The following is a 27,968-nucleotide window of genomic DNA, read 5'->3' as shown; positions in this document are numbered from 1 at the left end:
CTTGGTGTTACAGAACAGAGGAGATGATTAGCATCAGTTTGGGAACCAAGATACCAATATGATCATCTCTATGATCTGTGAACATCACAATAGTCTCACTGGTACAGTCACTCTTCTGATTAATAGTTACTTAAGCAATTGTAAATCTACAGCGATTCTATTGCCAGCAGTCTGTCTAAAGAGACTACCTACATGAATGCTAGTGATGTTTTTACATCACATCTAATTAGACTATCTGCTAGTGCATGATGCATGGATGCTTGTACCTACCATTACTGACACGTCGAGTTAGATTTACTCAGCTGGTGGATGCTTCACAAAGTATTAAGTGTGACTTAAATTCATGCTTAAATGCTGACGCGCATTTCATATTTAACGCCCAAGCTCATTGATTGATACGCAGTAGCGCGAGTCCTCTTAGCATAATCTGACAAATGCGGTGTTGCATTTTACAAGGCACACAACTTGGATTTAATTGCAACTCTATTCAATATTAATTTTGTGAAACACCCCCCAGGGCCCCGTTGCATAAAACTTACTTATTCTAATGGTAACTTTGCCCTCCAGTGGTAACTGCCATGTTAACACTAATCAACAGCCAATCGAAATCAAGGATTCTAAGCAAGTTACATTGGATGACAAAGTTACCTTCATGGTAATTTTATGCAATGGGGCCCAGATATATGAAACTACCACTATAGGCCTACCTGAAATGAAAATAATGCAACAATAACATAGGGAGACCATTTCTGACAGAATGACAGGGGATCTTTTTTATGGCTTACAGAGATGTGATGTTATCACTGATATGTAAAAAATGCAACAATAACATTATTAGGAGAACATTTCTGACGTGATGACAGGGGTCTTCTTTTAAAGCGCATAGAGACGTGATGTTATCACTGTGATATGCGCTATATAAGCAATGTTTATTATTATTAGCTTAGTATACAGGAGCCGCGGAACGGTTTTCAAAGTGGGGGGGGGGGGCTGAGCCAAAAGTGGGGGGCTGACCATGCAAAAAATCACAATCATATGGTAATTTTTACATTTTTGTTCATGGTTTTGGAAAAAAAGTGGGGGGGGGGGGAGGGCTGAAGCCCCCCCCCCCCAGCCCCCCTCCCCGCGGCCCCTGGTATATTTCTACAATCTTTTATTCTCTGCGCTTTTCATCTCTAATAAAACTGTTTTTGCATGAATTAAAACAACTAATTTTAACAAAATCTACTTGGGCAGTTTATTGGAGATATGAAATAAATAGTGTCCTGTAGGCCCCCAGATCTGATTCCATTCAAGAAGGATCTAACACAATTGAAAAAATCTTTAAACATAAAGAAAAAAATAAAGCAACAGAGAATCTAATGAAAGTTTTCACAATATTGGACGATCAATAAAAAAAGTTATGAACTTTAACTTTATCTTGCTCCCGCCCCCCCCCCATGGTCCTAGTTTAAAGTGTTACCTAAAATATATCGCTGTCTTATACAGATTTCAATCTTTTGGAATGGAGATACTTTAATTCATTATTCTTCTAAGGAATGAGACACAGAAAAGAGAAGTTAACCTTCATTCATTACAAGAGAAAAACATTGTAACAGGAGGGGAAAAGTTTATTAAAAAATATTTTACAAATATCTTTAAAGAACCTAACACCATATCTATTTGTCGACATGATTGAGGCATTTGTATTTTCTATAATAAAGTGGTCAACAGTATGTAAAGTACAAAGAACAATGAGAATACATTTTTTTATGTCTACACACCAGACGAACCTCTTCAGCGATAAAAGGAACAAAGTCAAAGTTTCCTTTGTGAATGCCATAATTTTCCTGCTTCATGAGATGTTCATTTGAATACGGAAAGGAAACATAGGGACGGATTGTTTGTAATATGGAATAAAATTGAATCTCATTAGTATAAAGTCAAACTGGTTTATTCTGGTCATCAATGGGAAACAGAAAAGTGGCCACTAAACTGCATGGAGACATGTGGTTTTTAGTAACAAGTTTTATTACACATATTCCTATCAAATGGGAGATAATTTTGGTGGCCACTAAACATGCTTTTTCTATTAACAGTTGGCTGCTAAGAGGGGTCAGACTGTGTAATATAGCAATAATAAGAAAACTAATTTCATAAATTTTTATCCATATTTATTTTCTGAGAGACAAACTTTTCTACTATTGACCAGTGTAGATTGTAGAATAAATTAAGGACTGAGATTTGATGACATTTTGTTGATAATTTTTGCAGCAATCATCAAGTCAAATAGATATGATAAACAATTTCAAATTCATTCGGTAAAAGACCCCCTCTTAACCCTAAAAGGACTGGGGGGGCCATGATGTCCCCCCTCGACGCTTCGCGCAATATTTCCAAACGCAAGAAGATAGCGCCGCAAAATTTAATAAATTTTTTCTTTGAAGTCTCGCACAACTTTTGAGACCAAAGTCACGACATTAGGGTATAGCATCGCGACGTCAAATGAATTTTTACGAAAATGACTCACTTTTATACTTTGTGTATAAAGTCTATGGGAGATGAAATTCATAAAAGGGTGATTATTTTTCGTTCTAAATGGTCTGCTTAATTAATTTAGGGCTTAATTTAGTTGTTAAATGGTCTGTAATAATTTCCATTGAAAAAACAATGAAAACAAAAGATGAAAAAACAAAGAAATACATAAGAAATTCTAAAAACAAAGAAATACATATGGAAAAAATTAGCTTTTGCAATTTTTTGTGTGGAAACCTTTAAATTAGATTATACAAAGATGACATCTGCAGAAAAAGAAGAAAATTTGAAGTGAAATTGGGTGTTAAATATGCAAATAATGTTTTTCATGAATAAATTTGCATATTTCATTCATAATAGATAAAAAATTATTATTTTCAGAATTTGTTTTATACTAGCTTGTAGTTTATGTGGTAAAGAATGAGCGTGCCAATTTCGGCGCGATCGCGTGAACGGCGGCCGAGACCAGAAGGGGGGTCCATGATGCCTCCCCCCAGTCCTCAATACATCTCAAAATAGCCCAGTCCTTTTAGGGTTAAGGTAGATTACAAATTAAGTTTAGAATAGGGAAATAGGCCCGTATTCTGATAGCAGGTTTAACTTAAACTCAGGTTTAAAGTTGTGGTTTAAGTATGGATAGCCAATTGTTACATAAATCACTAACAGTAGAGATATCATACTTCAGCTCATTTGGCTCTCAAATCATTCATAATTGTCTAGGAAGTATAAATAGATGATTGTCTTCACCATCGATGAATCAGGAAAGAGCACAGTAAACATAAGAAACATACAACTTAATAAAAATTTTGATACTTTTGGCTTTCCATACTTAAACCACAACTTTAAACCTGAGTTTAAGTAAAACCTGCTATTAGAATACGGGCCATAGTGTTTTAAATAAACACAATATTAGATTCAAGCTGTGAATCCATCCTTTTGGTGTTGGGTATCCTTTGTGCAAAAGAGATAAAAACTTTATGATAGGTTTGAAAATTCCATGATACAAGTGATGAACACAAATTTAAATGATTTATTTTTATAAACATAACTTGAATTGGGAATTAGGAAAAGGGTCTTTTATTTGAGCATTTCCTGAGATTTTTATTCATTTGTTTTATTTTGGCAAAAACCTTTGTTAACAAATAGAACCAGATTTTAAAAAAATGAATTCATTCAATAGCAAATTCTTCATCAAAATGAATCTTAAACATCGCATTCATGGATTCATCATGATTGTGACACAAATAGGACATGAAAGGCTGTAACGATTGGCCTTTACTACAATGAAAATGAATACTGTAAAAATTAATGTCATTTAAATCAATAAATGTACCAAAAGGTAAAGTAAAGGAAACTTCTATAACAATGTATCATTGCACCTTTTATATCGTACATGTTACCCATAATTGTCTACTATTACATCAGCCCCATTTATATAACATACACAAAACAGCACATGTAAGCATACTTATATTTGATAGACACATCTATATATTATATAAATTCATATCTTCAAAATATTCATCATATATATATAAAATCTCTGGAAAATATGTACAAATCGTGACGTTACAGTCCAAATTCGCCGGTTGGAAACTGCGAGTGGGCTCTGCGTGGAACGTTGGCTTGCTTGAGAGTATAAACGAGCAGGCATTCGAGCCATTCCTGTGCCTCCTCGTGCGATGCTGCTTTCAGCTTGTAGCAACGTTCATCGGTCTGGATGACGATTGTCCGATCGTCCTCCAGCGCAACAGGGCACCCACGAAGGTAGATGGATTCAACGTTCTTTTCGTTTTTCCTCTTGGAGTAGTAGAGGTGACCCTGTGTTGTGAGCTCAAAATATCGCCTGTTCCATTGTGATGATAGGGGTGATTTGGCAGTGCTTAGTTTCTCCATGTATCCCTCCTTAGTAGGGTTCTTTGGTAGTGGTTTGCGTGTTCTGGGACTTGACACAGCTTTTGTCTTATCCTGTAAGTTCAATGAGATAGCATGGCAGAAATTTGTTTTAGGTCACTGAGGATTACCTATTTTTCTGCAAAAAACAAGTCTATACAAATTCATAAACTAAGACTGAAACTATCAAAAGTCAATAACATTATGAAGTGAAAAATATTGTCATCATCATCATCACCATCATCATCATCATCATCATCATCATCATCATCATCATCATCATCATCATCATCATCATCATCAACATCATCATCATCATCACAATCACCACCATCATCATCATTTCACATCTTTTTGACTGAGTAAAAAACATGACGTTATTAAAGAATTACGTAGATGATATTATTAAAAAGATACTTTTGAATTGGGAGTGATTTTTCCAAAAATGAAAAAGAAATTGTAAAAAAACAGACTATAATTCTCTTAAAGGGAAACCCATGAAATACACAATGCAACACAAGACCTGAAAATCAATTTCTCAACAGATTTAAATTCCATCCCCAATGCATATATCCAAAATCTGTTCATACGTTATATAAATTGTGATTTTGCCCATGCAAATGGGTTTTGGAGGCAGGGGTATAAAAAAGCCTTCAAGCAAAGAATCAGTGGTTTGTAAAAAAATTTACCTGAATAAATCCCTGACGTTTGTTCTGGCCTGCTGCAGACCGACAATCAGCACTGAATGCTTTACGCAAATTGGCAACACCCGCAATGCCATCTGCATCATACTGGTCAGGACAGCTTTCAGCCGAGTCGCTCCTCTCCAAACTGGTTACGCTGTCAATGGCCGAGTCACGTGGCATGCTCTTTCGAGGATTTCCAGAATACTTCTTTGATTTTCTCCTATGAGTAGGAATAGAAATCAAATGTGACATATGCTACGGTTATGTGCTAACAATAAAATAATACTTACAATGTCTAGCAAAAATAATCAAAGAGCAAATGATGATCTTTTCCCAGAATATTGATATACATTGATAAGTTGCAAGAGACCCCCCCTACAAATAATACATATGAAATAAATGAATCTCAACAAATAAAAAAATAGCCTCCAGCCAAACAATTTTTTTTCTGTTTCTCTTTTTTGTTTTGCTTTTGATCTCCCAATGCAATGTGATTCTTTCCTTTTAGATTCAATTATCTCCAATATAGCTTCCTGTGCAATATCCTCCTACCATTCATTTCATTCTTCTATTAAAAATGTCAACTTGCAAGATGAAAATGCTGCCAGGAACTTGACAGATGGGGGCGCTAGTGAAGTATATCAAGATTCCACATGAAGCTTACAATAGAGTAATATTTCTGAAAGCAATCCACCTCGGACAGGCATAAGGAAAGATCACATCACTTTATCAATTAAAATAATTTATCAACATTAGACAAAATGGTTGAATATTAAAATATAAATGATCAAATTAGTTTAATGTTCATACTCTTTCATAATTGGGCCTTTGGAAAAGCTGGACTATTTTATTTGAATTGTTGTTGGCTGCAATGCTTTCCAATTTTTCTTGCTATGAACTTGTTGTTGTTATTGGTTTAGCTTATATGGCGTGTATCATTCAGCAGATAATATTTGCGCCAGACTTATTGAAATTATGGTTAGTCTTATTTCAAGTCTGAATTTTTTGTTGAGTTGGACAATTAACTGCCAGATTGATGTACCTAATTTTGTTTAAATGTATATTGTGATTCCTCTTAGTGAATTAAAACCAAATCTAGAAAAGGATTGATTTTAATGATTTTTGATGAGCTGTATGTGAGTGAATGGGAGTCTGAATTACTCCTGTGTGCCCTACAGGGGTGAAAAGGTTTGGTAATGATCAATTGCTATACCTGTTGTGTTTACCGGCAGTCACCATGATAAGATCCACTTCTCTTTTGAAAGCTTTCACAAACTCAGCAATAGATGCAAAGATTTCCTGGGATTCCACATTAACATTCTCACCAAACCGCATCTACAGAGAGAGATAGATAGAGAAAGAGAAATAGAGAAAAAAGAAAGAGAAAAAAATAGTACAGTTCCTTTAGTGATTGTATAATGTACATGTATCTTTTACCAAGGATCTTTCCTTACTTTATTTTGCACTCATTTATGGAATATATTTGATTTCGACACCACTTATTTTAAGGGGGAATTCACCCTGAAGATAAGTTGGTCTTAACAAAAGCAGAAAAATTAGTGATTGACATTGGTGGAACTCGATGAAAATCTGTCTAAGAAGAGTTATGAATGAACTTTTGATTTTGTGACGTCACAGATGAGCAGCCCCTCCATATATAGTGTCATATACATTTTAAAAATGCAATTTTCTAAAATATCGAAATTTACTTTTATACGTGGGGTGGATATAATCATCAGACTGATTGATCCTTCCAAAAAGAAAAAAAAATTATTAATCATGTTTCGTTAAAAATTGAATTCATGGAACTTATATTTCAGGATATATATAGGGAGCTACTCGCATATGATTTCACAAATTAAAAACTAATAATTCATAACTCTCTTATCCTTTGATGGGATTTTCAGCAAACTTTCACCAATAGTTTTCTCTAATTTCTCTGCTTTTTATAAAAATCAATGTATAAACAGGGTGAACTTTCCCTTTAAGAAAATATTGTTGAGCATTCAGCAAGCATTGTATATACAGTGTAACTTTATTCAAATAAAGTACATTAACACTTCTGCTCCCATTACTATGTAGGTGATTATATGAAAAACACAATATAAAATAAGAACTTACCAGCATTTGTTCAAAGAGAGTTTTCATATCATCTGACTTATCCTGAAGATCATTTAGCTTGCCCTCATAAGATTCCACAAACATCTGCACAAGTGATATATATTCAGTAAACAGCATGATCATACAACATTAACATTCAATATACATGCATCACTGACAATTAAGTAAAGACAAAGCTCTATTCCAAATTTAGGAGAATATATATTATTCAATCATTGCATAAGTCACCTGATGTTGACTTGTATGGATAACAATTTTAAAATGGATGCTATATCTATATGTAATCAAATCTTATTCTGGTGGAAGTCAAATTGTGTCCCTATTTGTCTCCCTATAACAATTATGTCCTGCAGAACTTGTATAAAAAGGCTGCTTGTGTAAAGTCTTTAATACATTTTTTTATGAGATGAAAAAATCCCTAGTGAGGAGATTTAAAGGAAAATGAAACCCTTGAAACCAGCTGAATCCATATCAAAGAGAAAAATCAAAGAAACATATTGTTGAAAGTTTGAGGAAGATTGAATGAATAATAAGAAAGTTATGAGCATTTGAATATTGAGATCACTAATGCCATGTAGATCCTCCCATTTGGCAATGCAACCAAGATCTGTGATGTCACACACGTACAACTCCCTCATTACTTTAGTACTTATTTCACTTATATTCTCACTTTTATAGAGTCTATCACAAGGTGAGGTGTTCTCTTTATGAGAGGACAAGTACAGAGGTTTCACAACATTATATCTTTGATGAATCGTTGGTCATATGATTAGAATGAGCAAAAAGAGATGTTTTGGGGTATATTTTCAGTGTCCAAAAGGGGAGAGTTGTTCATCTGTGACATCATAGATCTTGGTCGCATTGCCAATGGGAGGATCTCCATAGCATTAGTGATCTCGACATTCAAATGCTCATAACTCTTCTATTGCTAGTCCTATTTTACTCAAACTTTTGTTGATCTTATTCTTTGATTTTTCTGCTTTCACAAAAGCTAACTTGCTACAAGAGTTTCATTCTCCTTTAAGGAATGTTAAATAAGTTCCATTCAATATTTGTCATCATAGTGAAGATCAAGCCAATGAGATATATATAACTTATTACAAGGCAGAGTAAAATGTATGACTGTGTATATGAATAAATTCATATTTTGACTGACCTCTATATCATCACAGAATGCAATATCCCTCTCTGGTGGATTTTCAACCTTCATCAAAACAGATGCATTCTTCTTTAGTTTACATAGATCCTTCTTCATCACTGAAAGAAAATAAAGATTGATATGTTAAAGAGTACTATGAAAGGAAATTAATCACTTTTCTTTAGTTTACATAGATCCTTCTTCATCACTGAAAGAAATGAAAATAAGATTGATAGGTTAGAGAGTACTATGAAAGGAAATTAATCACTTTTCTTTAGTTTACATAGATCCTTCTTCATCACTGAAAGAAATTAAAATAAGATTGATAGGTTAGAGAGTACTATGAAAGAAAATTAATCACTTTTTGTTTACTTCTCACAAATTACGTAATGATGCTTATGAAGCACAACTTTCAGAGTTTCCTCTTAAAACATGGCATCTTATGACATCATGTAGGCCTCCACAGCTCATATTCTTTCAAAATGCCAGTTTTTCAGTCCCTTAAATTATATATTCATGTCTTAAGATTTATTTTCATTCTTTAAAATACAGGAAATGTATAACTAATAAATCTAAATATTGCTACATTCAATTTACATCCCACCGCTGCCACCATAAATAAGACAACATTATAAGTTGGACAATCAATCACATTAGCAAAGAATTAATCTTTTTTATTTGTTCTGTATAATAAAAATACACTAATAACTAACACAATAACAAGCTTCTACGACATAACATATGTAAGTACATAGCATCAAACAATAAAGACTAATAAAATTGATTATATTGTCTCCATCATAAATGCATGGGACAATGAAAGTCTAAAAATATAATGCAACCTTTATTCTTTATTAAAACTAACCCTATCACTTCTTATCTTAAATTTCTCTTTTCTAAAAGAATTAATAGGCATGTGAAAGCAAACTCATCATTAACTATATAGACTGAGGGAACTTTTTTTCAGGGGTAAAATAATAATTACAACTCACCTTCAACCTCGGCTTGCAGTGCTTTTATTGATGCTGTAATAAGAAAAGAAAGAATTGGGGGATCTATGACCATTGCTTCAGATTATTTCTTTGATTGGTTTAGACTTTTCTTTTCAAAAGGTTTTAATTGGGTTAAAAAAAGATCTTATTAAGTTTTGGAGCTCTTTGATTGACTTAGACTTTTCAAAAGGTTTTAATTAGGTTCTTTAAAAAAAGAAAGAAGATCTTAGTTAGTTTTGAAGCTCCACAACATTACACCACAGTAAAATATATTTATATAGTAGCAATATGTTTTCTAATCATTGTTTAGATTAGTATTGTTAATACAGATTTGCCAACATTTGAAATGCAAAAACCAATTATTGCAACGGAGCTGGGCGACCATGGGCAAGTTCGGTGTGGGAAAGGGGTGTCCCCCCTCCCACAGTAGGGAGCTTTTGGTTTTGGATTGTGCAATCTGGTGCATACCTTGAGAAAAAAATCCAGCCTCAAGAATTCCTGTATCTGGGTGTGTTATGATTTGCTCAACCCAAATGCAGAAAAGAATATATATTTAAAAAATAACAATAATAATAATTGACACACTTTACACGTATGGATAGCCAAATGTCCCAAATCTCCAAATCTGAACTTTCAGTTTTTTAGGGAAATATAAACTTCAATTTTTTTTTTGACAATTCGGTTAAAAACTGAACGGGTGGCAACACTGTTAATAACATAACCATAATGATCCACAGCATATTCATTGCACCATATTTCTGTTAAAACAAACGTCCTCATCATGATCATCATCATCAACATCATCATCATCATCAAAACAATTATCATTATTATTACACACAATGGTTACATTTTCTTGGGTCAGCTAAGTCGGGATATATCGTGTATTACAAGTCACGAGTAAAATCATTCTAAACGTACAAACATTTTTATGAAACACCCGCCTGGTCTCATATCTTACCATCATTTGCATGCATGATAGGTTGGAGCTCTTCGATGAAACCAAGTAAGTCTGGTTCATGCTTGTGGATCTGTTGCACCAGGTACTTCAGGAGGGTGAAGTTCTTATCTCTCGCCCTGCATTCCGCTAGCTGTAAAACATAAAAGAAAGCAATGTCAACGTGTCATTTCACATATGAATTCAGAAATTCATATTCGCTCAGATGGTCACTGAACACATTGTCGTCAGAAACTGTTTGTTTTCTGTGTTATGAAGGTGAGGGGATCAGCTGTATCAGCAAGTATGATGTATAACAGCAATAGTGATTTAACATACTTCAATATAATACTAACAACAAATATAAAATTAAGGCATTGATAATTCATACTATTTCTTCTGTAGTGATGTCATTCAGGGGTTCAAATTGATGTTGTGATATATACACTACTCAAAAAAAGTTAAGGACCACTTTTTAAAACGTACATAAAGATTTTATACAAGGTGTTTTATTTCTGGAAATACCTCAGTACAACTGTCCTAAATGTCCTTAAACACGCTGTAATCAATTTCACGCATGGGTGGTTTCAGTTGTTGCACAATGTCTCTCGCATCACTGCACATCCTGAAAAGTGGGCCCCGAGGGGTATCAGCTACCGACATGAAGTGGTAAAAACGAATGTCTGAGTGTCTTTCAGGCAGTTCAGTAACGAGTGTGACCACCTCCTGCAGCAATAACGGCTTCACAGCGCTGTCTCATGGAGCTGATGAGGCGATTGATGTCTCTGACGTCCAGTGCATCCCATGCAGCCTCCAGAGCCACACCCAGCTGCTGCAGTCCAAGTGGATGGGCTTCGAGCTGCTCGAGACTCCTCCCCATCATGTCCCAGACGTGCTCTATCGGGTTTAAGTCCGGGGACCTCGCTGGCCACTCCATACGCTCAATCCCCTGGCCCTCAAGGAACTCGGTCACCACCCTAGCTCGGTGGGCACGGGCATTGTCATCCATGAAAATGATGTTTTGTCCCACATTTTCTGCAAATGGCACCACTATAGGTTCAAGGACCTCATCCCTGTACCTCACTCCTGTCATTGCTCCCCCTGGGACCACGTAGAGACGAGTACGGTTGGCGTAGGTGATGCCTCCCCACACCATGACGCTGCCTCCCCCATAACGGTCATGTTCTGCAATACAGGGGTCTGCAAATCTCTCTCCTGGTCGCCTCCAGACTCTCGAACGTCCATCATTGTGGTCAAGGGAAAATCTGCTCTCATCTGTGAACAGAACTCTACGCCATTGCTGTCTGGTCCATCTGACATGCTCCCGGGCCCAGTTGAGACGAATTCTTCTGTGAGCAGGGGTGAGTGGGACACACTGAGCTGGCCGTCTGGCATGCATATTGGCTCTGTGAAGTCGGTTACGGATTGCAATGTGCCCGTACAAAAGTGGCTTCCAAAGCATTTTCTGTCTTTAGTCTCTACAATCAACAACTTGCTGACAATAGCAATGCCAAGATACAGCTGTCCAGAATGCCATCAAACACAATGACATCAATTTCACACATGCAGTTCTTTCATGATGTCTCTGGCATCATTGCAGTGGGCCATAAGACAAGTGTCTTCCAAAGCATTTTCCGTCTTTAGTCTGTACAATCAACAACTTGCCTACAACAGCAATGCCAAGACACCACCTAAGTGAAACAGATGTAGCCAGAGCCCTAGGGATGCTGGAAGCTGGCCTCAGTCAGCGAAGAGTAGCCAGAATGATGGGCGTGTCACACAGTGTCATTAGCAGAGCAAATCAAAGACACCGAGAGACAGGGCTATACTCCGAGAGACCCCGCAGTGGCCGACCAGTTTCGACAACCCCTAGAGATGATCGCTACTTGACGAATCTCAGCCTCCGAAACCGCTTTCACAGTGCACGCCGCCTCAACAATGACTTCGCTGCAGCAACTGGAGTGATTGTTTCCACTCAAACAATCCGTAACCGACTTCACAGAGCCAATATGCATGCCAGACGGCCAGCTCAGTGTGTCCCACTCACCCCTGCTCACAGAAGAATTCGTCTCAACTGGGCCCGGGAGCATGTCAGATGGACCAGACAGCAATGGCGTAGAGTTCTGTTCACAGATGAGAGCAGATTTTCCCTTGACCACAATGATGGACGTTCGAGAGTCTGGAGGCGACCAGGAGAGAGATTTGCAGACCCCTGTATTGCAGAACATGACCGTTATGGGGGAGGCAGCGTCATGGTGTGGGGAGGCATCACCTACGCCAACCGTACTCGTCTCTACGTGGTCCCAGGGGGAGCAATGACAGGAGTGAGGTACAGGGATGAGGTCCTTGAACCTATAGTGGTGCCATTTGCAGAAAATGTGGGACAAAACATCATTTTCATGGATGACAATGCCCGTGCCCACCGAGCTAGGGTGGTGACCGAGTTCCTTGAGGGCCAGGGGATTGAGCGTATGGAGTGGCCAGCGAGGTCCCCGGACTTAAACCCGATAGAGCACGTCTGGGACATGATGGGGAGGAGTCTCGAGCAGCTCGAAGCCCATCCACTTGGACTGCAGCAGCTGGGTGTGGCTCTGGAGGCTGCATGGGATGCACTGGACGTCAGAGACATCAATCGCCTCATCAGCTCCATGAGACAGCGCTGTGAAGCCGTTATTGCTGCAGGAGGTGGTCACACTCGTTACTGAACTGCCTGAAAGACACTCAGACATTCGTTTTTACCACTTCATGTCGGTAGCTGATACCCCTCGGGGCCCACTTTTCAGGATGTGCAGTGATGCGAGAGACATTGTGCAACAACTGAAACCACCCATGCGTGAAATTGATTACAGCGTGTTTAAGGACATTTAGGACAGTTGTACTGAGGTATTTCCAGAAATAAAACACCTTGTATAAAATCTTTATGTACGTTTTAAAAAGTGGTCCTTAACTTTTTTTGAGTAGTGTATATATATATATATATGTGCTTTTTTGATATTTTTAAGGGATGAAATTAGAGGTGCAAAATGGTTTTATCAATGATATTATAAGAGAGTGGACTAGCATGGCTGGCACAATTGTCTCACAATGAAACATTGGTATGTTTGCACTCATTTCAAATATCTCATAATATATAAAGTTTTGTAATGAAAAATAGACAAAAGGAAAATAAAAGAAATATACAAAAAAAATTAATATCCAATGCTGTTGGGTAATGAAAATAGACACAAGGAAAATAAAAGACATAAATACAAAAAAATTTAATATCCAAATGCTGTTGGTATATTCCGTGATCACTAATGACATTGCCAAGCCATTGTACAAAGCCATTATCCACATTCATATCATTCATTAAGTCAATAAGTTTATAACACTTAAATACAATTTAAAAGTCTGCCCCTTTGTGTTCAGATACTAAGAAGAAGAATGAAGGAAAGAAAGACATAAACGAGTCTTAAAATAAGCTTCCAGATTATCGAACATCAGGATCCCTCTGACAGGCTAGACATATGACAAATATGGTTTGCTATAAAAAAAAAAGTGATGTTTTAATGATTCATAAAAGAACATCTAGTCTGTATAACAAGAGGCAGAAGGAGGCTAGTACTTGTCTTGAATTAAAGTAGATGCAGAGTCTATAATAAAAAGCTGTGATTCAAATTATATTCCATTTGAACTAGTGTATACTTCAAGAATGATGAAAAATATGTAAAATAACAGGTATAACATAGGGGAATAAATTCCATGAATAATATCACTGTTTTGATGAAGAAGTAAATTTGTCTTTGATCTAAAATGTTAACTGATAGCTTTAAGTCCTACTGGCTGTCAGAAGTAGCAGATTCTCTACTCTCCTGGGTCATGTTCTGTATATCAGCGCTTCCTCTGGCTTCCGCTCACTCTACAACGGTCATGGAAGTGGCCTCAAATGAGATTAGGGCTTGCTAAAAAGGAACATGCTCTAGCTTTTCCAGTATGTTAAAAAAAATCATGACTAACTATTTCATGTAAAATGACATATGCAGGAATGGGGAGAGGGTCAATGACTATTTTACAATTCAAAGATGTATTCCATTTTTTTTCAAGCATTTGCGTTTTTTTCCCTAGATAATCAATCTTATTTTTTAATTTATTATATTGCATATTTTCATTATCATATTATTTTGCATTATCATATTTGTGAGAAAGTTATGATAAATCATTGATAATTCTCGCTTATTTTTTTTTCTGGGACACACTGTATCTCAAAGTGATTTCTGGACTAATGGACTTGCTGAATAAACTAAAGCTTGATGGGTAACAATAGCATTGTGGTTGTAAATGAGATTAAGTCAATGTTCAATCTTACCTTTGGGAGTGTTGCCAATTTGAAACCCATAGCGATTCCTTTGCTGCAGCCACTGTTGATGAAGTTACCAACAGCAAGAACATATTCCAGTACTGAAACAAACCTAATGCTGTGACATAACACATCTAGACTGTCCAGGACATGCTCAATTGTCTGTGAAGAAAAAACATGAATATTACATAGGCACAATATTCAGAATGAAATTCTATCCATCATCATAATCTGTATAAATGGGATATAAGTAAATATCTATTCTTAAAATATGGAGAAATCATAAAATGATAAATTTGTAATATGATATAGTAAAGGAACAAGGTTGAAACTGAAAGTAGAAAATAGTAAGTGAAATTTGAAACTACTCTGAATTGATTTGATGAAAAAAAGGGATTTAAAAAAATGCCACCGTACACCTTACAATTGGTCTGCGACCAAATTTTTGAATAAAACGTAGTAGTATTAACACAAGAAACATCTTGTTGTGTAATGTTTTAAATCATTGTACGATTACTTACGTTTAAATCTCGAATTTGATATTTAGTCAAAGTGACATCATAGCAATTGTACAATTGGCTACGATTTGAAACTAATTTGACCTTTGCTTCAAAATAAAGGCTAGCAATATTCGAAAATTTTTATATTAGGATTCTTTCAGTTAATATGAACCTCAATTAAACATATACTTTTCATTGACATTTTCAGAAAATGAGCAAATTGCGATTTGTTCAAAAATCGGATCGTGAACCAGTCGTGAGGTGTGCAGTGGGTGCAAGGTGTTCACATTTAGACAGGGAACTCTTTGACAATGAGGGGGACATCTATTTTATTTGTCTTAATTAACCATTAATTCACACAGCACGATCATTGATTAAAGCATAGTTCAACCAAGGAGGCATTGTAAGAAACTTGTTTTAGGAAATCAATTGCAAACCTGCACTTGAATGCTGATTTGACTCTTGTGACAAAGAGTGTAAACTGATTTTCTACATCTAAAATTGATATATCAATTGTAAAATTGCAACAAACAGTTTGCAATTGATGATTGCATATTTTCTGTAACACTCCCTCATAGAACGTTTGAAAACAATTTATTTGTAAATAAGGGGCATGAAGTGCAGAATATACTAATGGGTGCAAGGTGTTCGCATTGGACGGGGAACTTTTCGACGATGAGGAGAATATCTAATTTTAAAGAAAGACTTACGGGTGCAAGGTGTTCGTATTGGACGGGGAACTCGTTGACAATGAGAAGGATATCTAGCCTTGTCTTGAGATGTGGTATCTCACAGAGTTGTAACATGAACTGGTCCGTTGGTTCCAACTCTTGAGATTTCTCCCGGTACTGGCTGTATGTCTCCACGTCCTCCGCTGTAGGGTGATACCTGGATGCAGGATGAACAGATATAGGAATGGGAAAATGAGTTGATGAATAACTTATTTGCTTGGTTGATTAAGCTTCCATATAAATGAGAAGAAATTATTGGGAATCTATTTCCTTGTCAGTGTGAAAATTGTCCATATTAAAACATGATGCGTGCAGAATTCTGTATTTTTATAAAGTTCATAGGCTTTGCATATAGGGACCATCTACCAACACTTGGCCTATCATATTTTTGTTTTTCTATCTTCATTTTTGTGTGGTATACATACCCAAAAAATCTATTTGTTATGGATATTCTCATTATCTTGTTTATCTAATACTTCTAGAATTCCCTTTCCTCTCTTTTAAACTTTAATGGGTGCCTTCTAAATCTAAATCATGAAACTTATTGAGATGCCAAAATATAAACTCCTACTCACGAACCATCATTTGGTTGACTGAGAGTAGAAATTTGTCAAGGTATTCTTGAAAAACTAAATAGCAGTGAATGCCAGTGAATTAACAGCTATTCAATTTATTCTATTTGGGAAATATTTCAAAAAAGTTTTGTACAGTCCTATGTAAAAAACCTGCTACATGAAAGATATTTTGTTTAGCATTTCAATAAATTGCATGACAAATTATGATCCGCCGTCTAGCAAAATTAATGATTAAGCTAAAATAGGACTCACAATCAAGGAGTAAGGTTTTACAATAGTTCGTCTCAGAAAATATCATGATACACATAAATGCCAGCTAAATTTTTGAAGGAACATCAGGCGCGAAAGAAATAATCCACCATCCAAACGGATATTTAAAACAGGAGTAGGAAGATAGACAATGGGATACTGGTGGATGTAACAATTACACGAGAAGGGAGAGGAAAGCAGAGAAAGGAGGAAAAGGAAACTCAGATTGGCAGTAAAGGACCGGACGGCATATTAATCCATTGACTGCTGAAGTCTGTGATCCCAGCAAATCTTTGTATAAGGAATATCAAGATCCAGAAGGCATCAGTTAAAATTTTAAAGAGAAGAAGGGGAATTTAAGAAGTATAGACACATAAGATGACAAGACACTATAGGGGGTGTTGCAAGAAAATATTTGCAATCAATTGCAAATTTATGATACAACTGAACTATTGATATATCAGATGTAACTACATCAATTTAATTTTTACAGCTTGTTGCAAGAAGAATACCAAAGTCGAGAGCAAATTTCAATTAATTGACTTATGATTGACTTCTTTGACCAAAAATTGACTTGCTATTGATCGAAAGTTTCTTGCAAAGATGGGAGGAGGGAGGAGAGACCTGCTGGTCACAGTTCGGTGTGCACGCCCTTCTAGGCGACCCAGATTGGCTGGCTCCTTCAAAAATGCGCCTTTGAATGGCTTTGACAGATACATGGCGCTATACAAATGCTGTGCATCATCATCATCAAAGATCCATGATACACACACACAAAAACAAAACTATGAGATACCAAGGGTGGGTGGGTGATCCCTATACAAAGCCTATGAACTTGATGGAAATTACCGGTAGCAGGTTTCAATATGGACAGTGTTCATATTGAAATGCAAAAGGGATTATCATGTGTGAAAATTGTACCTGATTTTATCCCCACTCCCGTATAGGGATTGTCCCCATCAATTATAGACAGTAAGCAAGAATGAAAACGACAGCTAATTAATGACCTGTCTGATCCTTTACATCCGGCCACCTTGCCAAGCCACAGAAACCAAGGGGAGCTTTTCACAAGTGTCTTGTCAGTGACCTCAAATGGACAAAGACACTCTCAGCTAGCCAATCAGATCTAAGCAAATCGGTAGCTTGTAAGAGTTACCAGTGAAAATCTTTGTCAAAATCACTTCATGAGACACTCCCCTTGTGAATACCTGTTAATGAATTGTGGCATTTGCTTTCTTGTTTTCCCTCGATCTGCTTCATACATGACCAAACAGTAATTGATATGGTCATCAGACAGAAGCCACACTCTTGCAATGGGCTCACATCTGGTGAAAGCTATGTGTAAGGACAGACTGCACTACTCTGTCACACCTGTCTATTAAGACCACCAAAGGGAAACAAGACAAGCAGTCTTTATGGGCAGGTGGTCTTTATGGACGATTTCTTTTAATACATGTTTCAATGGGGAAAGCATTTAAGGGAAACCAAAATTGTGGTCCTAAAAGACAGGTGGTAGATAAATAAGCCAACAAAAAAAAGGTGAATGTTCTTTGGCTCATTTGCACCTGGTTTTATGGAACAACCGTCTAAATTAAAAAAAAATGATACAGTAGACAAATTTAAACAACTTTTAAAACTAACTCACTAAAAATGTACCTCGATTCAACAAAGTGAACTCAATACATGATTTTTTTCTCGTACTTTCTGAAGCGGATAGAAACAATGAAACCGTTTGAAAACGTTTATTGGCTGGATCCTTGGAGGTTAAACATGCTGTGATGTGGACAAGATGTCACTCTAATGATTATCATGATAATATTATCAAATAGACAACCATATGCTGGGAAGAGCAGAGTGTGTCAAAGTGTGTTCACATAGTCACTGTTTTGAATTGGAGCATTCTCATTAGTGACTATGTGCTCACACTGTGTACACACCATGTTTTTCATTAGAGAAAAGATGTATGAACTCACCCTCAAATTAGTATAAACACATCATAAGATATATAAATACACCCTTAAAGGCAACATTAGGGACTGAATACAAAGACCACCATTCCTACACTACACTGCTACAAATCGGAAGCATCTGAGAATGAATCAACAATGGTATGCCAGGCTTCGCAAACTTACGTGAGAGTTGGTAAATTATGTAACAAATTATTTGTATCCCTACATGTATCCCCACCATTCCAGCACATTTCATTAAAGAATGAATGAGATAATGCATGCAATGCTCGTCTGATAGGGGACTCCCATTTTACATCCTATTAGGTGGACAATAGAATACGACAAATTCATTACCTCCTGATGACATTGATATGCTCGGGATCTAGGCCGCCATCTTGCTCACTGAGGATGGTCAATCTGTATTTCAGCTCCTCTGCATCCATCTTGAAGCCAGCAAGGAAGATACCCAGATTTTGAGCAACTTTGGGATCCAAGAAGCTCTTCAGTTTCCTCTTGCTCGTTTCTGCTTACAATGAAACATCAATGTGAAGAGGAGAATGGGTGAAATATAATTAATAAATGATGTGGAGAGACTTATCTTGCTTCGGTGGATGGTAAATAACCAAGATATTGGGGAATAAGTAAAATAGAGGAAATGAACAGAATGACAGAAAATGAAGGAAAGTGAACAGTGTAGATGAGGCTCAAAGAGGAATATAAATATAGAGATAGATAGGTAGATAGCAGAAGCGGATCTAGAGGGGGGGGTAGTGGGGGTTGCAACCCCCCCAAAAAAAAAAATCCGGGGACCATTTTTTAAAATCTTATCTTTTTTTTTAAACTTGTAATTTTAGAAAACGCCATTTTCACACACAGATTTTCAAAAATTTTCCCTACTGTGGGAGGGGCGACACCCCCCTCCCACACCCTCCCCCCTCGCTCGCTCCGCTCGCTTGGACTCGGTCGCTACGCTCCCTCGCATACCACCCCAACCCCACCCTTTATAAAAAGCTGGATCCGCCCCTGGATAGAGATAGATAAAGATAGAGAGAGAGAGAGAGAGAGCACAGGCTCTGCAATGAGTCATAACAATGGAGTTGATAAATCAACAGAAAAGAATAAGAAAAACATGTAGGAAAACAAGGAAGAACAAGAATGAGAACAAGATAAGCAACATGATGAAAAACATACAAGACTGAAAAAGTATGAGAGAGGAGGAGAAAATGGCAACGATGGAAAATGAGGAGACAATTGAATGAACTCCTAAGCATTAGATTGGATCAAACAATAAAAATGAACCAGAACTTTATACACTTCTTTATGAGGTTTCTCACGGAGGTTGAATAACTCTTAGTTTGGAGGAAAATGCAAATGCAACCCCCCCAAGTGGTTAAGTATCCCATCTTTCAATCAGAGGGATGTCCGAATGGTGGTTTTTTCCTTCAGCAAGAAATTTATCCACATTGTGCTGCACTCAACCCAGGTGAGGAGAAAGGGTACCCAGCAGAATTAATGCCTTAAATGCACTAAGCGCCTTTAGCAGCTGGAGCTAAAGCCGGGGTAATACATAGTGCGCCATTGAATAGGCAACTAGATAATCAGTGCCTCATAAATGCTATTTATTATTATTATCAAATGAAAAAATAGAAAAATAAAAAATAATAAATAAATAAAACAAGTGGAATGCCTCTGGCCGTCTCACCTGCATCACGCGATTCAATATAGCAGCAGTGCTGATTTTGAAAACTACTATAACTCGCACAAGATGTTCAGTGACACTTGGTTACTCTTATTTCCACGTTTTATGAACTAGACCAATACACTTATAGAGATATGATGGCAATTCAACAAATACCCCCAACGTGGCCAAAGTTCTTTGACCTTACATGACCTTTGACCTTGATTATGTGACCTGAAACTCGCACAGGATGTTCAGTGATACTTGATTACTATTATGTCCAAGTTTTATGAACTAGACCAACACACTTTCAAATTTATGGCTGTAATTCAACAAATACCCCAATTTGGCCAAAGTTCATTGACCCTAAATGACCTTTGACCTTGATCATGTGACCTGAAACTTGCACAGGATGTTTAGTAATACTTGATTACTATTATGTCCAAGTTTCATGAATCAGATCCATAAACTTTCAAAGTTATGATGGTAATTCAACAGATACCCCCAATTCGGCCAAAGTTCATTGACCCTAAATGACCTTTGACCTTGGTCATGTGATGTGAAACTCATGCAGGATGTTCAGTGATACTTGATTAACCTTATGTATAAGTTTCATGAACTAGGTCCATATATTTTCTAAGTTATGATGACATTTCAAAAACTTAACCTTAGGTTAAGATTTTGATGTTGATTCCCCCAACATGGTCTAAGTTCATTGACCCTAAATGACCTTTGACCTTGGTCATGTGACATGAAACTCAGGCAGGATGTTCAGTAATACTTGATTAACCTTATGGCCAAGTTTCATGAACTAGGTCCATATACTTTCTAAGTTATGCTGTCATTTCAAAAACTTAACCTCAGGTTAAGATTTGGTGTTGACGCCGCCGCCGCCGCCGTCGGAAAAGCGGCGCCTATAGTCTCACTCTGCTATGCAGGTGAGACAAAAATGAAAGGGCTGAAAAGATCAAGTTTCAGGATGATGAATTATAGAATGTTCCATACCTGGTTCAGTAGTCTCTTTCTTTTTATCAGAATACATATCTTCAAGGACGTCTGTATCAATTAACTCTGTAAGATCCCTCGCAGTCTTCCATATTGAACCACTTACCTATAAACAATACAAATACATGTAAATCAAGATCAGCACTAGTGGTGTTAGGGTTTACTTGATTGCTGGTGGCAGGGGGTGAAGTCTATCTAAGGGAGGATCCTTTTAAATTGGCCAGTGTTAATGATTGATTAAGATGGTCATGGTGGACTGATGAACAACATAATAAGAGTGTTCTCCACGATTGAATGGGGGGGTTTAACAAGACAAGGCTGACATGTGAAAAATCTTTCTTTTTTGTTTTTTATCAAAATTTATGTGGTTCCAATCTCTGTTCCATTTCTGTGTATGTGGGAGGGCGTGTGGGTGTGAAGAGTACAGATATTGACCCCCCCAAAAAAAAAAAACCCCAACAATTGAGTGATACAAAATATTTATAAAAAATAATATAAACTGATGTATGATAAATATTCCTCCTTTTTTTTTTTTTGGGGGGGGGGGGAGTGCGCAGAAAGTTCAAATTAAATCATTGGAGGTAAAGTAATTAATGTAATAAAAGTATTTTTAAAAAGTGGATCAAACACACACAGTCAGAGCACATGCATTTTGCAATATGTTGGTTGAATATTAAATCATCTTAGATTATGCATTATGATTTTAATTCCTTATATATTATATTTTATACTCATTTTGTTTCCTTCTTAATTTGGATGTTTGCATTTTCTATTCTATTTTATATTCAGCTTTGAAATAACGATTAATTAAAGTAAACAAGTCAGTACACATTCAATATACTACTATGCATTGTTGAATATCAGTGCAGTGGATTGTCTTTTTTTTTGGGGGGGGGGCACAACAATAGCTGTCCCCCTAAAAAAAAACCAAAAGACAATCCTCTGTGCTGATGCTAAGGTACTAGATGTTCCCTTTTACTTACCATCATATTATTGATCTTATTCCAATGAAATGGTCTCATCTTGACCTTGGATTTGACCTTGAATGTTCTGATCGGTACAAGAGCTACAGGGGGTGGGGGAGGGGCGGGTGGAGCTGGTATACTGGGAGCTGATAGGGGGATGAAAAATGGGAGAGAATGAAATAGCATAGATTTGACATTCATATAGTATATAATCAAAATGAAAACATTGATCTATCTTTTGAAACGACAAAAAAAGAAAGAAATAGATAAGGCCATGTGACCCAAAGCTTTGCCATTTATTTTAATGTTGATTAATACGACTAACAGCATGTTATAATACATCCATTATAATCAATCACAAAATCTCGGCCCCGTCTCACAAAGAGTTACGATAGATCCAATCAATCGTAACTCTATGGAAATCCATCAGTGTCATAATTTTTTCTACAGGAAATGTGCAATATGTCCTTTGTAAACAAAGGAGAACACACCGAACTGTCAATAAATCAATGAATATATGGATATACATTCATATCTAGAAAAAATTTGAGCAAACATGCATTTTATATGTTGACTTTGCTGGCTTTCAATAGTTGCGATTGATCGGATCAATCGCAAGTCTTTGTAAGACGGGCCCCCAGCCCTACGATCATTCACTTAGCCTACTATTATAGGGCTCAGGCAGGTGTTTCATGAAGCTGTTTTTAAAATATGAATGACATTACACAAGGACTGATGACCATTTTACGTGCCAATGATATATTGCTATATAGCTAGGTTAGCATCTAAAACAAGTTCCAATCATGCTTAAATTTGTTTGATTACAAACAGCTTCATGAAACTCCCACCCGGGCTCTGCTGCATAAAGGTTACTATTATGGTAACTCCGTCATCCAATGGTAACTTTCATGGAATCCTTGATTTTGATTGGCTGATGAGCACTGTTACCAAGGTAGTCATTGGATAGCAAAGTTACTGTAATAGTTACTTTCATGCGGGGTCCTGGTCAAGAGCTAAAGAAAACTCCATTCAAGCACTGTGTCATATTTATCATTACCATAGAGGCAAGCAATTTGTATTACCAATAACTTTTGCACTTTAAAACACCCGTATAAAGCATCCTACAAATATCATTATTAGCACTGACGGATCCAGGAAGGGGGACAGCCGGCCCATCCCCCCCCCCCTTGGAAAGGCACAATTAAAATTTGTACTGTAAAAATGCTGTTAAAACAGAAGTGTGCCCCCCCTTTGGAAAGTGAAAATTTTTCGTGGATGAAATGTTGTTAGTTTTCGGTTGAAAACCTTTTTTTTTTTGGCATGTCAAATTTTTCCTCGGGAAAATGTGCCTCCCCCTTGGGAAAATTCTGGATCCACCCCTGATTATTAACTTCAATAATATGTTAATTGTTAGCTCCTTTGACCAGATTTAGATACATGAACATTAATATGTCCTGAAAAACCAATGAAATATATTTTTTTGATAATATGAAATCTAATAAAAATTAATGTAAGCTTCATATACTTATGATACAAGTGTACAGTACAGTACAATAGTTGAGGAAAGCATGAAACAGTAAAAGTATAATATCAGCCAAGCAACATAATTTCGAACATATTTCCATTAAGACAAGTTAACTTTTATGCCACGCCTCACCTATTCTGAAGAACTTACGATTCTTAACAAAAGTTGACTATACATTCATATCTTCATTAGATATTTAAAAAAGTCATCATGCTTTTTCAAAGATCTGTTATTTATCCAACTGAATTCAATAAATGATTAACATTTATTTTCACAGCAATGCAAAGAAATCCATGCAAGTAACAAACAAACATCAAATACCAAGATAGCAGATAAGACATAGTTATGCCCCAGGATCAAAAGTAGATTTCACATTTTTAAAAGGTACCTGAATAATTCAACAAACCTTTCACTTTCTTCGAAAAAGTACAAAAATTTGCACTTTCATGCAGAAGAGATAGTTTTACCCATAGACCATGAATTATGCAATCAGGTGACAGGGGAGAATTTAATGAAAAAAAATAGTGATTTTCACTCACTACTGTTATAATCTACTGCAAATTCTTGCACATGATTGGCTCAAATTATTTGGTGAAAGTCACTGACTAAATTGTCATGATATACTTCCTTGATATACATTACATTCCAAGGTGAATGGGAGGGGGGGGGGTAAAAAGTAAGATGTGACTAAAAATCACACTTGAATTACCAAACACATGTATCATTATAACACATCATCACACCATCTGAATCATGCTCAAAGAATGTACACTACGATAAGATCAATAAGATTGCATGTTGGATACTGTGAGTGCTTTGGCACTGAAACAAATGAAAAGTTGTTCTTCGAGGCAAATTATAAAATCTGGGCTAGTACATAGGTGAAAGTTTGAAAAATACTGGACAAAAAAAGAAGAACTTTATGCATTTTCAAAATATGCAAAAGTGGTAATCATGTAAACTTCAAATTGGCTATATTGGTGATATCATAGTAATATAAGTACTCCTCCATTTGCTCCAATACACAGAATGACTAAAATGTAACGTTTCAAATGCTTTACTTTAAACGAAATTTTTCTTTTATGAGGACATAAAATGATATGTTGTGTTCTATTTTTATTATTGCCCCAGGGGATAGGTACTCGTGACAAAACCCGAATCCCTTGTAACTATAAGTACACAGTCAATTTTAGGAAAGTCGTCTCAACTACTTGTAATAAGTAAATTTTAATTTTGTATAGTCTCATTGATCACATTTTCAAAGCAGCCATAACTTCCAGATTCTGTGTCTGATTCCTTTCAAACTTTCACGATTTTTTAATGTTTTTTCTTCTTCTTTTCTCCTCCCTCACACGCATTCTATTGACATTCTATTATAAGGTCAGAATCCCCTTTAACAATTTAGAAATGCAACAAAATATTCAAGATTCGCTTACAACATGCTCAAGAGTTCTCACTTGGCAGACTGTAGGAGTTGTTTAGTTACATGTATTTGATCAAGTAAATACAACAAAACAAAACAGATAAGCAAATGCTATCTGTCATCAGAGTTTATAATGAGCTAGCAAGGTGCAGCTTTAGTGGTGGAAACTAAAAGGCCTGGAATTATTCATATCCTATGGGTTATTATTTTGAAGGTTAGAGTTTAGATAGTCCAATGGATAAACTCTGTGCTTACATGCATAGTCACTGCCATGTTTATAGCAGGTTTGGTATGCTGTATACTTTATACACAGCAAAGTATCATACAATAGGTGGTTTCAGACCGCCTCGAAGTTCGTCAGTTCCAGGTATTCTCTGATCGGGAAATTTACCCGATCAGAAAATACCAGGGCCCGTATTCCATAAACGAGATAAGCATGCTTAAGTCAAAAATCTAAGCATTTTGTCTTATTTTCTGTCTAAGACAAAATTCTTAGCCAAAACGCGTATTCCATAAAGAATTGGCTAAGAATTTTGTCTTAGAATTTGGCTAAGAGGTTTTGCGCGACTAAGACAGATATAGGATGAATGGCTAAGTAACTTTTCTTAAAACTGCAGAGTCTGTATTTCATAAATACAACATGGCTAAGAATTTAGCCCTAACTTTAAGACAGGTGTGAGTTGTCTTAATTGCTTTAAGACAACCTGGTTTAAATCCAACAAATCATGGCCAATTTTTTTTTTGAATTTATACCTATATTGCATTTCGAGCTACTTCCTCAGTTTTTAACCGATTTTCATGAAATTTGGAACACACATTGGTCTTAAAGTAAGGAGGTGTGAGAAATTTTTTTTTTGCTTTTTCAGAAATTGTGTTGCCATGGTAACAGTATATTATGGCCAAAATTTAAAATTTAAATTACTTCATCAGTTTTCTACCAATTCTCATGAAAGTTGGCTCACACATTGGATTTGAGGAAAAGATGTGCAAGACACAATTTTGCATGTGTTGGAAATTGTGTTGCCATGGTAACAGTATATTATGGCAAAAATTATGTATAAATCTTGCTATTCCAACTACTTCCTCAGTTTTTAACAAATTCTCATGAAATGTGGCACAAACATTAGTCTTGATGTGAAGATGTGCAAAACATATTTTATGCCTATATAAAAAAAATGCGTTGCCATGGTAACAACATATTAAATAACGAAAATTAGGTGAAAAATTTGTGGTTTTAACAAGTTTATAATATTTCAACCACTTCTCATGATGTTTGCCACAAACATAAGTCTTGAGGTAAAGATGTGCAAGACACATTTTCGCATGTGTCGGAAATTGTGTTGCCATGGTAACGGTATATTAGGGCAAAAATTATGTAAAAATCTTGCAGTTCCAACGACTTCTTCAGTTTTTAATCAATTCTCATGAAATGTGGCACAAATGTTAGTCTTGATTTGAAGATGTGCAAAGTATATTTTATGCCTTTATAAAAAATTGCGTTGCCATGGCAACAAATAAAATAACAAAAATTAGATGAAAATCTTGTGATTTGAATTACTTTATCAGTTTTCAACTGGTCAATTCTCCTAAAATGTTGGCGCACACAATAGTCTTGAGTTGAAGATGTCTAAGATATACTTTTGCCTGTATCAGATTCGGGTTGCTATGGTAACATATTATATAACGAAAATAAGGTGAAAATCTTGTAGTTCGAACTCCTTCCTCTTTTTTCAACCAATGCTCATGAAATTTGGCACACACAATAGTCTTGAGTTGAAGATGTGCAAGACTATTTTTGTCTGTATCAGAAATCGTGTTGCCAAGGTAACAACATATTATATAAAGAAATTAGGTGAAAATCTTGTGGTTTGAATCCCTTTATCAGTTTTACCAATTCTTATAAAAGTTGGCTCACAAATTGATTTTGAGGTGTAGATCTGCAAGACATATATTGGAAAATGTGTTGCCATAATAACAGCATATCAGATCAATAAATGTGTAAACAGCATGATGTGTATTGAACTACTTCTTCATTTTATGACATTGGCCTATATGTCCATGAAATGTAGGTTTTGAGCTAAAATAATCTGCAAGACACATTTTCTCATTCATCAAAATATGTGTTTGTATGATAACTACATGTATACGCCAAAAAAAGATTAAGACAATGGTCAATGCTAACTTTTGTTTGGCTACATAGAGAACTACATGTAGCTGAGGGCTTAGTTCTAGTTTTTTTTTTTTTTTTTTTTGGGGGGGGCTAGACCTCAAGATTTCGAACTACAGCCCCTAGTTTAGATCTAAGCCTAGATCAAGATCCTTTAGTCCTAGAAATAATCCAATGCTAGATCCCTAGCCTACTTCCTTTCTCAGGCCTAACGTTAGATGAGTAGAACTAGACTAGATCTAGCCTACATTTACTATTTTTAGATCTAGAATCTACATTGAGATAGAGTCTACAAGTCTCTAGATCTAGACCTATTACTATGACCCTATGTACACCTAGATTGGTATAGTTCTAGATCTAGATAGGGTCTAATTTTAGTCTAAGTGAGTAAGTCATTTAGTCTAGATCTAGGCCTAGGTTAGACTCAGAGATTTCTAGATCAAACAGTAGACTAGATCAGCCAGTCCTAACGTTAGGGCTACCGGATAGGCTAGAAATAGAATCTAGAATGAATAGAAGAAAGCACAGGCTAGGCCGCCTAGGCCCTAGATCTAAATTCTTATATAAATCTAGGCCCTAGGCCT

General features: G+C 36.2%; 1 protein-coding gene across 1 annotated transcript; it reads right to left on the bottom strand.

Moving 5' to 3' along the window:
* Positions 1–1,585: 1,585 nt before the first annotated feature.
* Positions 1,586–22,412, bottom strand: LOC129253880 (formin-F-like). The gene is made up of 12 exons (XM_054892312.2): positions 22,288–22,412; positions 21,305–21,410; positions 18,976–19,144; positions 15,828–16,005; positions 14,627–14,779; positions 10,306–10,435; positions 9,345–9,377; positions 8,371–8,471; positions 7,215–7,298; positions 6,307–6,428; positions 5,097–5,313; positions 1,586–4,482 (listed from the first exon to the last, which is right to left on the bottom strand). Exons 1-12 carry the CDS (start codon positions 22,324–22,326, stop codon positions 4,084–4,086), a joined length of 1,731 nt encoding a protein of 576 aa, XP_054748287.1. The 5' UTR covers positions 22,327–22,412; the 3' UTR covers positions 1,586–4,083.
* Positions 22,413–27,968: the final 5,556 nt, after the last annotated feature.

This window comes from Lytechinus pictus, chromosome 2 (assembly GCF_037042905.1).
Source record: "Lytechinus pictus isolate F3 Inbred chromosome 2, Lp3.0, whole genome shotgun sequence".
NCBI classification, from domain to species: Eukaryota; Metazoa; Echinodermata; class Echinoidea; order Temnopleuroida; family Toxopneustidae; genus Lytechinus; species Lytechinus pictus.
Note: the sequence above shows the minus strand (reverse complement) of the source record. Positions and strands in the feature narration are given on the sequence as shown.

What these genes read in the sequence shown, in the direction of transcription:
- LOC129253880 (XM_054892312.2), bottom strand. Translation starts at nt 22,326, where the DNA reads ATGAGACCATTTCATTGGAATAAGATCAATAATATGATG. An exon ending in GAAAGAGACTACTGAACCAG is followed by an intron (nt 19,145 to 21,304) that starts GTATGGAACATT and finishes CATTGTAAGCAG; the next exon opens with AAACGAGCAAGAGGAAACTG. An exon ending in CTCTCTTTGAACAAATGCTG is followed by an intron (nt 6,429 to 7,214) that starts GTAAGTTCTTAT and finishes CTCTCTCTGTAG; the next exon opens with ATGCGGTTTGGTGAGAATGT.